The 16,813-nt window shown below is 42.0% G+C and overlaps 1 protein-coding gene across 1 annotated transcript; it reads left to right on the forward strand.

Annotated features, from left to right (window-relative positions):
* Positions 1 to 1,522: 1,522 nt before the first annotated feature.
* Positions 1,523 to 15,563, forward strand: LOC149088176 (NACHT and WD repeat domain-containing protein 2). The gene is made up of 9 exons (XM_089251666.1): positions 1,523 to 1,625; positions 2,466 to 2,554; positions 3,557 to 3,673; positions 3,756 to 3,959; positions 6,199 to 6,343; positions 8,983 to 9,208; positions 9,321 to 12,231; positions 12,877 to 13,149; positions 14,607 to 15,563. Exons 1-9 carry the CDS (start codon positions 1,523 to 1,525, stop codon positions 15,561 to 15,563), a joined length of 5,025 nt encoding a protein of 1,674 aa, XP_089107792.1.
* The last annotated feature ends 1,250 nt before the right edge of the window (positions 15,564 to 16,813 follow it).

Consider the following 16,813-nt stretch of genomic DNA (forward strand, 5'->3'; position numbering starts at 1 on the left):
TGGGGCCTCTAACTGAAAGCCGGGTGCTTCATTTGTTTATACAAATACAAATATAACGCCACAACAGGCAAAATGCCCAACGAAGTGGCTGAGAAAAAGATGCCCATAACAAATGTGGATGTCATATATTTCAAAAATACAGCAACCTAATTAAAAATGAAATCAAAAAAACTAAAAGCTATATTCCTATACATGGTAAAATATTATAAAATGTCAATAAAAAAATTTATGACTGTCTTATTCTAGGTATGGATAGCTTGTCGATTTACCCCAACATGTTTATCGTATTTCTTTTTAAACGTGTCAATTGTGTTACAATTTACTACCTCCGGGGGTAAGCTATTCCGTTTATTACCAACTCTATTAGAGAAAAATTCCCTGCGACACCATAACCTAGAATGACTAATAGAAATCTTAGAAGAGACAATTTTATCTGTCAACCTATATTCAACTTCCTTTTCACTATCCCTTATCGCTTTCTTCAACGCCCTTCTTTTATCAATAAAAGTAAAGATAAAGGTTACGCACGCTATCCGCGAACCATAGAGGGGGTGCGCGCTGTACAAATACGCTTTTTTCGAACAAAGGGTATGATGTCGTGCAAAACAGAGAACGGCCACGCACTAAATTCTTCCCATTCACTTACTACCCTGGCTGATTCCAACCAAGCACAAAAGCTTGTTTGTTTTTTTTTTTCCAATCTATAAGGAAGTCGCCGCGGACAGATTAGCCGTTGACCGCATACAGAGGTGGCCGCGGAATAAGGGTGATTTTTGTATTATGTATAATGAAGCCTATTTTCCGTTCCGAGAAAAACTGGTCACGGAACAGAGGTGGCCGCTTATGGAAGTTTCACATTATATTATGATAATTATGGCAAAAATTATAAATATCCATCTCAAATTTATTAGATCCCCATATCTTTTTGTTTGGTTTTTATTTGTTAGGTTTAACGTTTTGTTCTCAAGTTCCTATTTTGGAATTTTAATTACGATTGGTGATTGTGCCTGCGTCTGTTTCTGATGACAATTGGCGATGTTCCGTATCTTACAGATTATTAATATTTAACATCCCAGATAACCGAATTTTATATTTCTCAAGGGAATGAAAAATACAGAATAAAAAATTCGTCGGAGTCCGGCTGTATTTATTTCAGCATTTCTATTTACCGCATGCAACATAACTCTGCAGCTTACATCGCTGTATCCATGAGAAGAAGTTTCAAAAACTTATTAATTAAGATGTATCAAAAAAAAAATGTTTTCTGTTTCTTATCGTTGCTGCGGTGATTCCAAGAAATACAAGTAATGTTTGTTCGACTTTACCTATATACAGAAACATTTTCTTTCCATCTCACTGTATTCACTTGTTTCCTTTTCTATTCGGATCTCGATTCTTATGCCACCGTCGGGAAACGAGGAAATATATGTCGTGAGGAATTTACGGAATTCTTGCGAATTTGCTGAGATTTCGATAAATATAACGATTGGTGTTGGATTTTTTTGTCAAATTTTTCTACGAAATGGAAGACTGTTTCGTCGATTGGATATTTCAAGGATACTTAGAGAATCTTCCGCCAGTACGGTCGAAAATCGTTCGGATATTCACAAGTTCGACTTTCACAGGTATCTTTTACAGGGCCGCAACTAGGGGGAAACAGGCAGGTCGCGTATCCCATGTGTCAGACCAGAAAGGGCGTAAATTTCACCCTTTAACTTCTCCTTCAACATTACGTGTGGGCGCCAAAATGTGTGAATGCTCCGGCTGATCGTGCATCTAGTTGCGGCCTTGATCTTATATAGCTCTAACCAATTAAGTTTGGGAGAAATCTTCGATTTTTCTTCAACATTTATTAATAATTTACATCTATATTTTCTCTCGTAATATTAAATAATATTAGGGATACAAACCTTCACTTCAATGAAAATTGTATGGATTCATGTTCCTAGGACACTAGGGTCTAAACCAGTGTTCTTCAACCTTTTTGCAAGTACGGACCGGAGAGATGATTTGAGAAACGGCAAAAAAAAATATATTATAGCTATAATTTGTGGACCGGCAAAAGATGAATAGAAATGATTTGCAGACCCCTGAACAAAATGGAAATAATTTGAGGACCAGCAAAAAATAATTTGCAGAATTTCAAAAAGTAAATAAATAGAAATAATTTGCGGAACGGCAAAAAATAAATGGGAAAAATAATTCACTGATTTTCTGATAAATAAATACCAATATAGAGGTGGTATAATATTTACAAAGAAATCTATAATTATGTAGTAGCTATACGAACTGGGCGAAATGTTTGCGGACTGGCAGAAATTTTCACAGACCAGTGGGTGAATAGCACTGGTCTGAACCGCTCTTATGTTGAGTAATACCATGAAAATAGTACCCGTCATACCTGGAATGTATTCTGACAGATGTAATTTGATGATGATATGTCTGTGCGTGTGTGATCATTTCAGATATGTCCATGGAACGAAATGCTCTGATGGAAGAAGTCTATCCTCGAATCAAGGATTTCTGTAGAGAACGACATGGACTGGAGTTTCAGGTATATTTACGCGCAGCATGATTTTTAACCTCCGTCACAAAAATTCTATGAGCCCTAAAATTAGGTAAGGCCGACATTATACAATGCAAGTTTTAGAAAAGTTCTTTTATAAGAACTAAAACTTGAAAAAATGCAACCAATAAGATTATTACATTCGCTCGAATGTAACCGATAATATTATTGGTTGCATTTTTCTCCAATTTTGTGAAAGATCTTGTATCCAGTTTTTTGTGTAATCCCGGCCTTAGAAAAACATATATACAGGCACTTTGCCCTAGCACGTTTCGTCTCAAGTACATTTCGCCTGTCCTGATCGTATGAATGACCGCAGGAGTGACCATGTGAGTGACTGTATGAGTGATCAAGTCAGTGGCCGGATGAATGACGGTATGGGTGAAGCCCCAAGAAATTAATTATGAAACTTGGTCCTGTGCATAGAGCTCATTGTGGGGTGGGGGGCACCGGCACAACAGGGGCGTCAAGTGCATAGTGGGCCTCGTGATGCTTGCATTTGAGGTTTAATTTCTTGATTTTCAAGAATAATTATGGAAGTTATTAGTGGGTACTTACAGCTAGCTGGGGGGGGGGGCAAGAACTTAATTACTGGACATAGAGCTGTCCTATTGCATGATACTACCCGAGCAGACTTCAGGGTAGTGCATATGGGGCTCGTGATAATTATATTTGGTACCATAATTTTCGAGAATAAGTATGGACTAAGTATTGGTAGGCAGGTACTTCGAGCTATAAGAAGGGCCCCCAAGAACTTAATTTTTTCCGGGCGGGGGGAATCATGATTGAGTTAAGTCGGTTCTGACTGTATCTACTATACAGTATAGGAAGTATTTTCTGAGTCGTTTAAAGCCAGCCATACGCTAGTCTCCAAAACGAAGTCAAAGCTATCGAAAAAAAAAGGAAGTGCCAAGCTATACTACTATTATATATTTTGTTGTACTGATTATAATTAATACAGTTGTTTCGACTCATTCATATCACTGATAGGTCGTCGACATGCGCTGGGGAGTACGCGACGAGGCAACCGATGATCACATGACGACTGACTTATGTATGAGAGAGATAGAAAACTGCCAGAGATTGTCCATGGGTCCCAACTTCGTCGTAAGTTTTTCCCTTCAAGGAAAGCTAATTCCCATATAACTTGAATCATACTTTAAATATCACAGATTTTTCTCCCCTGTAGACATTTCTAGGACAGAAATATGGATATAGACCTATACCGACTATAATCGACGGAGAAGAATTCCGGCAGATCCGAGAGTCATTGATGTCCATGAACGTGGACGTGTATAATTTGGACCTATGGTACCGAGAGGATAGGAACTCGGTTCCTTCGGTTTACGTCTTGCAACCCATCAGCTCTATTTTGATCAACTTCAACAACAAGGTATGGACACTAAAAACTCGCAAAAAACGTTTCTGCTTGTGGGAAGCTGGAAAAAAATTATATTAAATACGTTTAAATTTCCTGGCATTGATATCATTTAAATGTATACGCCGTTCTCTCCCCCCTTCCTCTCCTTTTCGTTAATCTGCCTGATATGAGTCTCCGAACCGAACGTATCAAACAAAACAAATAGAGCCTGATAAACCCATTGCGGACTTTGGAATGGGACTTGGAAATAAAAAAATAACATCAGGATAAGGCTTCGAAACATAGTCTTTAGTAAATCCAAAGATCACAAACTTTCAGAAACCCTGATAACTTTATTATTACCACCATCTTTGAACTTGGGTGAATGATTACTAGAGCCTGGATTATAATAGGCCTACGGGGTTCCGTCATAGAAATTATGTACCAGATAGGGCTCCACGATTCAATAAACGTTTAGAACCGCTGCGGTAGAGCAAAAATTGACTTAACGCCCGTCAGCAGGCAACCCGAGAGAAGACACCATCTGATATCCCTACAGACGAGTCGTCCGGTCACCTTTCCCGCAGCCGTATCCCATTGTCGACGACGCAAGCGGTCGCGGCTGCCGTCCAAATAGTCACTATACAGGGTGATTCAAAAAAGATGGGAAACCTTTAAGAGGTGATAATGCACACCAATACAAACAATTGTCATAAAAGAATGCATGGTCTAACATGAAACGTAAACGTCCGCTCCGCAAACGTTAAAACGACATTCCTGTTTAAATTTATCGGGAGAGAAAGAATACCATGCATGAAAATGCAACCTGCCGAAGAAGAAGAAGAAGAAGAAACCCTATATGCAAATCTACGTCACGATGAATAAAAGGCTTGGATGCCAGTACTGTGGAAATTATTCCATCGTGCAACCTTTCTAACAGTTGTAACGTACGGAATAATGGCGCACTTTAGTAATACTGAAAAAGCAGACATGCCTTTTAGTATGAAAATACTTAGCCACCCGATAAATTTCAACAGGAATGTCGTTTTAACGTTTGCGTAGCGGCCGTTTGGAAACGCGTTTGCGTATCATGTTAGACCATGCAATTATGTATTTTTAAAAAAATATGTCATTTTTAAACGTAGATGACAGCACAACCTGGCCCTCAAAATCTTGTGCTTCAGTTAAGAAACTTAAATTTGTTTTCTTCCGTCTTCAGCGGAAAATACAGCATTTCGACACAAATTACTTGTTCAATTGTTCAATATACTGAAAACGTTCGTTTACGACATGTGATTTGGCTGAAGCTACAAATGGCCGGTCATTTCACGAGTTCAATCTACCTCGGACCTCGATACACAGGGTGTCCCATAAATTTGTAAATAGTTTGAAAATTCATAAAAGTTGAAGGAATTGGGAACATTTGAATGTGGTTTGCGAAAAAATTATTCTCACGAAGGGAATTTTTTTTTTGATACAGAATAAAAAAATAAGTTCAAATTTTTGCCAACGGAAGGCGCTGAAAGAAAACATATCAATGGAAATATGCAAATTAGGGACCTACACAATGCATGGTGCGCGATTAACAGCTCATTTCTGAATATTCCTGTTGCTAACGCTTGCTTTAGGTTATCACCGTGACGTTATCATTGGTAGAGGATGCACCATCGGTGAAGTTATTTTACCTCAGCGAAGAATCACCGGCTCTGAAGCGTTACGAATATTTTGGTGCTAGCACATTCCTGCTGGGTCCACAATCGACAAAAACTTGAACTAATTTTTTATTCTGTACCAAAAAATAAAAATAAACAACCCCCTCCCCTCGCAATCATTAGATCATTTTTGTCTCACCACTGTCATTTTCTGCACACGAGGGCTGATTAGACCAGGACCTACAATTTATAGCCGATTCCGAACAGCAGCCTTTTTTTTTTAATATCCTGCGGTAGCAATGTTTTTCTGTGGTCATGTCGCCGTATCCCCCTTCGTAAGAATAACGGCGATTCCCCTTTCGTGAGAATAACTTTTTCCTTAAACCCCTGCATTCAAATTTTTCCAATTCCTTCAATTTTTATGAATTTTGAAATTATTTACGAATTTATGAAACACCCTGCATATAGTGCAGGGCTGCAAATTTGGGGAATCAGTAGTTAAAAAAAATTAGGCTAATATATGGTAAAGGACGACAAAATCATTGATTCGCCTTTTTCCCAACATTCAGCATGGTAAAAAAAAAAGAGATTGATTAATATTGACTTCCATTTCCTCATAGAAAAACCCGAAGTTACAGTCGCAAGACCAAGCAACATGGTGGAGCACCCTAGAGAAACTGCAGCTGATTCTCCGTAGAGCCGCAAGTGCTCTGTATTCATCCAAAAGGATGACCCACGAGGCAATGCATAATTACATGATGTCTGGTAAGAATGTTTTTCCTCGAAATTTTGATATATTTTCTCAGTTTAAAAAAAAAAGTCAATGTCACGTGATAAGATGGAAAGCATTTCATTTCCCGTACATTGTTCTTGAGAGACGAATCTTGAATCAGATAATTTTCTAAGGAATAAACACACAGATTATATCCATAAATAAATATTTATCAGATTCTTCTCAGATATCTATTACTATCTTGAGAAAATACGCCTCTGTACCAAATCAACCCACACTTACACTCTCTGATGTTATGTCACAAGTCATTGCCAATCCACGAGGCAATAACGAGTTTCTTGTTATTATTCATTCGTTGATCTCATTTTACGTATGTCGTGGGTGATAAGAGAATATGAGCGATTCGTTTTAAATGTCACTCGAGTCCTGAAAAGCAGCTGCATTTGATTATGATTACGATTAAGAGGAAATTCTAGAAGTTATATTTTAATAATAGACGTTGTATCTGGAGTTTCTCGTGCAAACGAAGCATTTCTTGAAACTTGTTTGCGTCTTTATACTGATATTTTAGAACTCCCGAAAGACCGTTTCTATGAAATATTCCTAACGATAAATGGGTTATTTATAACTGGCGAAACGTTATTTTAAACCGCAACTGTCAATAGCAGCACATGTATTTCGTAAATGTTTGCCTAACCAAATTCACTCCGTTCTGAGCTGTCAACAGCTTTGATACTAGAATTACCGAGTGGTCATTCTGATCGATTTTTAATTTTTGATCGCCCACCATACTTTTATTATTCAAAATTTGGAAATTTCGCTCCGTAACTTTTCCTAATTCGTCGACGAGAAAGCGAAAAAAAAAAAAAAGAAGAAGTAATTTCATTGACTTTTGAAAACTACTTCTACCTAGAACTAACAAGCGGTCATTTTGACCGCAGTTGAAACTTTCATTCGTAAACCAGATTAAAACATACTAGTAGTATTTATGTATTTTTTAGGAAATGGTTAAGTTTTTCTTCTAAGACTAGGGAATAGAATCGTTCATGTTTCGTTTCACAGGCGTAAGCAAGTGTTCCAAAAAAAGGTGGGTCCGATTTCAAAAAGGTGGTAGAACTCATTGAAATACTTTCTTTTTTGTCTTACATATACTTTGTGGGAAATAGGATGCAAATTTGCCAGAGAGCCCTTGAGGATAAAGCCAAGGAATGAACCACATTTTATTTTCAACCCAATGCGTTTTATTTTGGTCCTGCGACCCATGGTCTATGTGTCAAGGGTGAACTAAGCGAGAGTAAAAGTTAAACAGTGACCATGGACAGAAGCATTGTTTCCCATTCTTGGGCACTTCTGGGTGGCGATCAACACCCCCATCACCTCTCTTTGGATCCGTGACAGGTGGTTTTGGGATCGAAATTATTGTTTCATTTCGTCAGAATCTTTCTCATTTAGCTTTTTCTTTTAGATTTAGCTTCACACGTAAAATCTCTTGACTGCCCCAGCTGGGATGGGAGCATAGGCGGTGATAGACTTGGAAGTCTGAGGGGGCAAGGCCATTATTGCTGGGGGGGGGGCAAGATGATGATGATGTCAATTCGTATATACATATATACATTAGATCAGTCGACTCCACCTTTGACGCTGGGGGGGGGGGCAATGCCCCTCCCCACGCCCCCGCTCCCCCGTATCTCCACCCATGGATGGGAGGTGAAATGGAGGGAGGCATAGGCGGAAGAACCTATTGGATTCGGGTCACTTGAGCCTTCAAGGGTTTTTATGAAGCATGCCCTCAATAATTCATGAACATGTAAAGCAATGCACGTACCCCCGCCCCGCGTGCTTTATTGGATTTCTTATATATGAGATGTCTGGCATCCCTAGTAACCCTTAATTGTTTCTCCTTATCGGAACTCCCGAGTAGGAAGGGGGTGTCACTTGGTTGTGGAACAACTTACATTTCAGATTCCTGAAATCAATAAATAACACTAAATATAAATTTGAAAAATATAAACATAATATATTTTTCACGGGGTAGGGGTCCAAGGGACCACGTGTTCATAAAAAACTCCCATACGACGATATTTCAAGACAGGCAACCCTAGTTCTTATGGTACTTGTTTCGATTAAAAAAAAATCAACATTTACAACTGTATCATGCATAAGCGGAGAGAGACATAAAAGTCTGGGGATGCACGATGATGATGATGGTGCCAGTTCGCATATACATTGGACCATAGTTTCCCAACCTTTTTTGTCCCATCGCTCCCTTCTTCAGAAATTTTTTTCTCCCATCGTCCCAAACGCAATCTAACCCATAGGATCCTATGTTACACCCGTAGCTTCTACCGCCCCCCCCCCCTGGAACATTCCATCGCCCTCAAGGAGGCGTTAACGCCCACGTTGGGAATCACTGCATTGGACCGTCAACTCCGCTTTTGATGCTCCCCGTATCTCTACCAACAGTACCATGTATTTTTAAAATAGCTGTGATTTTAACCGCTCGGTAATTCTTGAAGGGAGGGAAATTCCGGCAATTCTAGTGTGAAGTACCTATCTGAAGATTACCTAAGTTACGTATAGAGAAACAGAGAGAGAGAGAGAGAAGTAAATGTATATTATTTTGATGACACAACTACGTAATTTCGATATTTGGTTCTGTACCTCCATCTAGTAACTGAAAGAGAAGTTATAAACGGGATTTTAAACGTCAAAAACACCAGAAACCACACCTTGGCTTATGTGAGGCAAATAAACTACCTCGACATGACAAATCTTCGAGAAGTCGGAAAGTTCTTGGACTTAGCCGGTAGAACTGTGGATGTTGAAGCTCAGAGACTTCTCTCCGACCTACGTGATGACAGGGTCATCAAGAAGATTGAAAAAAGCAATATTATCAAGTAAGTGATGATGGCAAAGTAGGTACTATTATGTCAGCCTAGGTACTTCTTAGGCACTAGCCGTGCCTAAGAAGATTGTATTTTGTATATAAATTTCTTCCATTTTTCACAGGTACTCTGTGAACTGGACTGGAAAGGAAGGTCTAAGCCCTCAGTACCACGGCGAGTATCTGCAAGAGTTCACTTCTCATTTCTACAAGAAGATCACTCGTCTTGTCGACAGAGCAATGAGGAAAGAAGATCTCAGCAGTGAGGGCCACATAGTGACAGAGATCCTACAGCACCTGCACGCCGCTAAGGCGCTCTTAAAGACTTTCCAGGGTCGCGAGGAAGAGTTGGACAAGATTAAGTCCTACATAAGATCAGATTGCAATCAACCGCTGATTCTGCACGGGTCTGGAGGGTGTGGCAAAACGTCTCTCCTGGCGAGAGCCGCCAGCCTCGTGACGAAGTGGTGCCCGGAGAACACCAAGTCCATCCTCATCCTGAGGTTCCTGGGTACGACACCGGATAGTTCGGGTGTCGGGCCAATGCTGGCCAGCGTTTGTCAACAGATCATGTACAATTTTTCTATGGCCTGGGAGGGCATTCCGGATGACTTGATACCTCTGGTGGCATTCATGAAACGGCTTCTGTCTAGAGCTACTCCTGAACAGGCGATATTCGTGTTTCTGGATTCAGTCGACCAGCTTGCCGGAAGATGCGACACCAATAAGCTTGCGTGGATACCGACCCGACTTCCGCCTTGGGTGAAATTCGTCGTGTCTACCGTGTCGGAGGGAGAATGTGCCGAGTTCAACTCAATCAAAAAAATCGTCAAAAACGAAAATCAGTTCCTAGAAGTCCCTCCTTTAGGTCCCGATCTGGCGGAACAGACCCTGGTTTATTGGCTGACAGACGCCAAGAGAGACCTTAATAGGCACCAGTGGAAAGTAGTGAGACGGGCTATAGACAGATGTACCCTGCCGATATTCATAAAGCTCATATACGCGGAAGTGATCCGTTGGAGGTCGTACACCAAGCCTACGGAGACTATGCTGGCGCATTCCATAGGCGAAAGCATTATAAAGCTGTTTGAAAGGATAGAAATGCAGCACGGGAAGATCCTGGTGACCCACGCACTGTCATACATCACGGCTGCCCGGAGTGGCCTCAGCGAGACCGAGTTGGAAGATTTGATATCCTTAGACGACATCGTCCTCGATGATGTTTATCAATACCACATGCCACCTGTGCGGAGAATTCCTCCGCTTTTATGGACCAGGATCAGAAGAGACCTACCGAACTATCTATCCGAGAGGGAAGCCGATGGTCTGAGCGTCATGAACTGGTACCACCAGCAATTTCGGACGGCATCGGTCGGGAGGTACCTGGCCAAGCCGGAAAAGGTGAGGTTCTTCCATTCGTCTATAGCTGAATATTTCCTTGGGACGTGGGGTGGAGGGAATCCGAAACCTTTCATGTTCACGGAAGTACAACGTCACCGATTCGGCCTCGCTGATAAAGAAGGGTCGGCCGACCGTAAAGTCCCCTTACAACCCCACGTATTTCACGCGAAAGACGGTACGGTGTCGAGGTACAACAAGAGGAAATTCGGCGAACTACCGTACCAACTGATACGTGCGGGCAGATTCAGCGACCTCTATCAGCATGTCCTACTCAGTTACTCATGGCTGCACGCGAAGATGAGCTGCTGCCCTCTGCAAGCAATACTATCGGACTTCGAAGACGCGATCGAGCACATAGACGACAATGACGTGCGTAAGCAGCTGAACATCATAGCTGACACTTTGAGATTGGGAAGCTTGGTCCTGGCCGAATATCCGGACATGATAGGACCACAGATAACCGGTACGCTCTTGCCAGTCAAAGGGGAGTACCCGAAAGTAGCGGGACTGATTGCGCAATGCGACGAGGAAGGACCTTCTCATTGCGCTCTGGTACCAGCTTTCCATTACCTACACACACCTGGTGGTCCTCTCAAATACTCATTGGAGGGACATCCATTTGCGGTTTTCGGTATGACACTCACCAGTGACCACAGGTTCGTTGTATCAGTATCCAACAGAATTCTCATGTTCGACCTCTGCACTGGAGACCTCGTTCGTGTGGTCGATCCTGATATCATGGGCATCATGCAGACATTGGTGATCAACGAAGAAGACAAATACGCCGTATCCTTCACCAACTACGGTGAGGTTATAGTGTTCAATATCCTTACAGGGGATGTCGAGAAAGTGAAGAATCCCCTGAAAACACATAAAATCGCAGATCTGTCCATTATCGGAGATACCATATGCGTGTGGTGCGCTAGCGAGTGGGCCACGTTCACCGTGGACTCACCACAGGCCCTGTCGAATAACGGGCACGAATCTGATGAAATAGCCATATCATTCGTTCACTACATTGATCAGAGCAACTACATCATTGGATATTCGGTTCTGTCCAATCAAAATACTTCTTCGTTACCAGCCCAAATAATCAGATGCACGTGGAACAGCAGGGAACTCCCGGATTTGAGATTAAACGGAGGGTTCGTGTTCACGTCGAAATCTGAACCCATCGCTGTTTTCATCAGCCAATACGGCGAGGAGAAAGGTTTCCAAATATCTAAGCAACGTTTGACTGGAGAAGGATGGATATTAGATAACACTCTGGGGCACACCACGACTCCCGTGCAAGCTCTGCAGTACGTTTCAGAGGCGTACGCCTTAGCTGCTGTGCACAAGACCGGATTCGATCTGTGGTTCACGGACAACAGCAAACGAGTGGAGCTGAAACTTCCTTACAACGTCTGGAACATTTCGGTCGGCACTTTCCGCTCACAGAGTTCCCTGGTCTTGACCAAGAACCGTCAGTACGCAGTGTGTGGGATCAGGAAGTCTCTTTACATCTGGAACTGCATCGACGGCAAGCTGCTGAAAGAAGTCGACGCTCACTTTTCTCGTATCCTCATCGTCAGGTCTCTGATCACCAGGGACTTCAATTGCATCGTCACGGCTTCGTTGGATAAGTCCATAAAGGTGCGTATTTCATTCTGAGAGCCAGTCTTCCATTTGAAAAAGTCCGTACACAGAAAATAGGCAGACCTTCAACACGGTAAACTTACATTAACACAAAATATCCTGGTATTTGTCGATTTCAGTTTTTGAAGACAGATAGACCTAAGTAACATTTTCGTTGACGAAAGATGGCGACACTTCTCGAAGGAAAAACACGCATCATTCAGACATCATAACTGCGTGGAAGTCACACATATACTCACACAGCACTTCAATGTTTACGAGGTTCATTTCCGGTTTAATAGTAGTTAGGATTACCAGACGTCCTTATTTTTTAAGTTATCATATGCGTCCTCATACGTTTATGAAATTTCTCCTATTATTAACATAGTAAACTCTTGAGGAAATCCTGGGTACTTACCCTCCATTAAAAAAAAATACTACATGCATACAGGGTATGTGCTGTAAGTGCTAATGCGGTGGATTAAGTACAAGTCGATGGAGGCCATTTCACAGTAAATCACAGCGAGCTGAATCGGGGCCTTCGTGATTTTTCCCTTCTTACCTAAGAAGGGAAAAATCACGAAGGCCCCGGCTGAATTATAACTAATGCAGTTTAAAAGTAATTATTGCCATTCTTATCTACAAAACTGTTGAATTCTGCAGGTTTGGAACGTTCATAACATATTCGAGAAAGTTCACGAAATCGATCGCATGGACATGGCTATCGACAAGGTGTCGGTCACGAAAGACGACGTCCTGGCTATCGCCCTCACTAGGAGTGGTATCGGAGTTTGGAGTGTTACCACTGGTAAACTCTGGAGCAAGTTAGTCGACAACCCTATAGGTGCGATCGTCACTCATGCCGTCGCCACCCCCGATGGTCGGTACGTAGTCAGCTCGGAGTCGGGATCAGTGCTGGTCTGGAGTTTGCAGAAGGTATGATATTCTCGAAGGATTTATATAATGCAGGGCAGTGTCGTCTTAAAGCATGGGCCCACCCGGGCACGGCTCGGGCGGGGGGGGGGGGCTCAAGAAAAGAGGGGCCCTCACAAAAACAATAACCGGTTTAAATTTTTTGACAATTGGCCAGGTAGGGCCTGAGAAAAATAACTTGGCCCGGGGGCCCATGATGCTCATAAGACGGCTCTGCTTGCAGCTACCTATAAGTTATTTATGTTACTGCCAAACCCGAGAGTTTTCACTTGGTCAAAGTCCGATTTGCAGAAATGATTTTCGGGCTTTGGCCGGCCAATTAGTGAAGTGGCTGGAAATCCCTGGCCAATGTTTGACGTACTTATGTGAGTCCTTTCATCCCATAGATATAATACAACCATAGATCGCGCATGCAGAGTTGCTTTTTGTTTTCTACACTTAGCCACGTGACGAGTGGATACTTTCACCAGTGCCGTCTTAACGCATAGGCCCGGGGGCCTCGAGAGAAGGGGGGGGGCTCACAAAAATGAGATCTAGTTGAAATTTTTCAGATAAGCACGTAAATTTGTTTGGTAGGACCTCAGAAAAATCACTTGGCACGGGGCCCATGACGTTCTTAAGACGGCCCTGATGCAGGGGGTGCACAACTTGTCAAGTCCGCGGGCCAGATATGTGGCATTTCTGCCAATCGTAGCCAAGAAACCTGAATATTAAAGGTGGCCACATAAGCTTTTTTATGGAATATTCCCGTATAATTTTGGGCATCCCAATTTTTTTAAAGTGTCCCGTTTTTCCCCTAATTTTCAACAACGCTTACTTGAATTTATTAAATCGGGAATTAAGATATAAATCATATTAAGATAATTATGACTCTAGAATGATTGAAATTATAAGTCATATAAATATAATAATCTCACGTACTTGCCAAACTTATACTTTTCTTTTTTGGTGAATTTTAACATTTTGACTTGCAGTAGCCATGATTTTCCACGATTGGCGTTTTTCCAACAATTTTAACAATAGTTAACAACTTTACTTGCCTTTGACAATTTTATTTTTACTTTTAACGGATTTTTTTTTTGTATTTGACAATTTTTTTGCTGTATTTGACATTTTAACTTCCCTTTGGCCATTTTTTCTGCTGTAATTGGTAACTTTACCTGCCTTAGACATTTTTTTGACGATATCCCGTATTTTTATGAAGGAAGCATGGTCAGATTAGGTATTTATCGTGTTGTGTGTATTGATATTTTTCGACCGGAACCACCTTTTGCGGGCCGGATGGAACACCTTGGTGGGAAGGATATGACATGCATAAGGCAGGAGGTTGTACAGTTGTGCACCCCCTGATATAATGCATTTCTCACTTCATATCATTTAAACGTTTTTTCTTTAGATAATATGCATCTCATTTAATTTCATGTAATATATTAAGCACATATTCCTCCACATTCCCACAGGGAACAGTTATTGCAAGTGAACAAATACCCAACGTCAAGCAGCTGCTGTTGATGAACGATGGTACCAATCTCTTCGTACATAGCACCACAGACGGGACCCTATCCTCGTGCATGCTGCGGAAGATACCCGAACTGGAAAAAGCCTACGAATTCGAATTCAACTGCGAAGTCAGCAGACCTTTAACCGTAACAGAGGACGGGAAATACCTCGTACTTGTCGGTGGTGACCCTGGACACCACTGCCTCCTGGTACACGACGTAAAGAATGGGAAATACTTGTATAAAGTAGAACTGGAACAAAGCCTTCTGAATGGGTTCAAGGAGGTCCGCCCCTTATCCGGGAGAGACAAAAATGTCGTCATAATCGGTTCAGAATCTTCCTCGATCGTCGACGTAGACAAAAAGATTTCAAAGTCATTCAAACACTGGAACGGGACCTGCACGAATGACGGTAAATACGGTCTTGTTGCGCCACCTGGAGGGGGTTTAGACATGATAAATCTCAAAAACGGTAAATCCGAGACGGTTCTCCTTCCTCCCGTCAGTGAAGGGGTTTTCAACGTCGTGACGAAATTCACCAGAACTGACGGGCACGTCCTCTTCTACCACAGCGGTAAGAAGACCATGAGGGCATTTAGGGTGTCTGACGGGAAGCAGATAGCGAGCTACCGACTGCCGACCGACGTCAGCGATTTCACCTCGACTCACGATGGCTTGTCAGTGGTCGTTTGTGGCATCGACGGCAGCTTCGTCGTCCTGGCGCTTGTCGATCCGATGCTGCCGGAAACGAGGGATAACCTGAAGCTTCTGCCGAGCAGATCGGACACCAATATCTTATGCTTGAAGTCGTCCATAACTTTCAAAACAGTAGCGAAAGTCACAGCTAGGGCCGCTTTCACAAAACGGCAGGCTTCAAGAGAAGACCCTACGATCACGACGGCCTGCGTAATTTCTTAGTCGCAATCTACAAAGCCAATCAAATACATGTATATACAATTATGTTATTAATCACAAACTGCATCAAGTGTTGCTCTTGGTATGGTCAATATTAAAATGGTCCTCACTTTTTTACCCATAGTCAAACATGTTTTTGGAAGGCATTCTGGAACCCGTCTTTTTACAACCCTTTCAAAATCACCCCCGTATATTTCAGAATTACCGTTGATTTTGAAACGGTCTTGTTGTCAACGCCGCTGTCCAATATCTCGTTCCATGACGTCATATGCATCCACGCGGTGAGGCCAACCATTTTGCTCATCATCGTGATTCTGGAAAAGGAGAAGGTGATTTTGAAAGGGTTGGCAAAAAAGACGGGTTCCGGATGCTTTCTAAGAATGGCAGCAGACACGCTAGACTAAGGATGAAAAATTTAACAACGAATTTTGATCCATTATGTCACCCTCGTTGGTTACTCCTATGAAGTTAACTTACGCCGCATCAATAGAAGAGAGCACAAAAGACGGGTTCCACATGTCTTCTGAGAAGGGATAAGATTTAAACGAGAAAATTTAATCCAATATGTCTCCCATAAAGTCAGCCTTACCACATTTCTCTAAAAGAAAGGACAGAAGACGGGTTCCAGATGCCTTCCAAGATCAGCAACAGACTCTCTGGACCACGAGCGAAAAATTCAGTGTCCTGTGATTCTTATAAAGTTAATCTACGCCACGCTAATAGATGAGAAGACAAAAGACGGAATCCAACAGACGTGCTGGACTATGGGCGAATTCACCCAGCGCGACCCAACCCGCATGGGTAAAAGGCTTATATCCCGGGAGGGACAGAGCCTGGGTCGTGTCTGGTCTGTCGGACTAAGGGCGAAAATTCAATGGAATACAATCGAATTACAGTGGTAGCAAACACACTGGACTAAGGGCGAAAAATTCGAAAAGGAAGTTTGATACGATATATCACCATCGTGCATAATTCCTGCAAAGTCATAGAAGAGACGGGTTTCAGATGTCTTTCAAGAATGCCGTCATAAAAAAGCCCAAAAATTCATTGAGGAGTTTCGACACGTGGTACGATGTCACCATCGTGCGTGATGCTTGTAAAGTCAACTTGTGCCACACTTGGACAGGATCCAGATGCCTTCCGAAAATGGCAGTAGACACTGGACTAAGGGTGAAAAATTAAATGATTAATTTCGATACGATATGTCACAGTCGTCCGCGATTCTTGTGAAGTCAAAAAAATTAGTTCCAAAT

This window comes from Pholcus phalangioides, unplaced genomic scaffold (genome assembly GCF_987345545.1).
Source record: "Pholcus phalangioides strain wild (caught in Gottingen) unplaced genomic scaffold, Ppha-v1.0 ptg000003l_1, whole genome shotgun sequence".
In the NCBI taxonomy this organism is placed as follows: Eukaryota; Metazoa; Arthropoda; class Arachnida; order Araneae; family Pholcidae; genus Pholcus; species Pholcus phalangioides.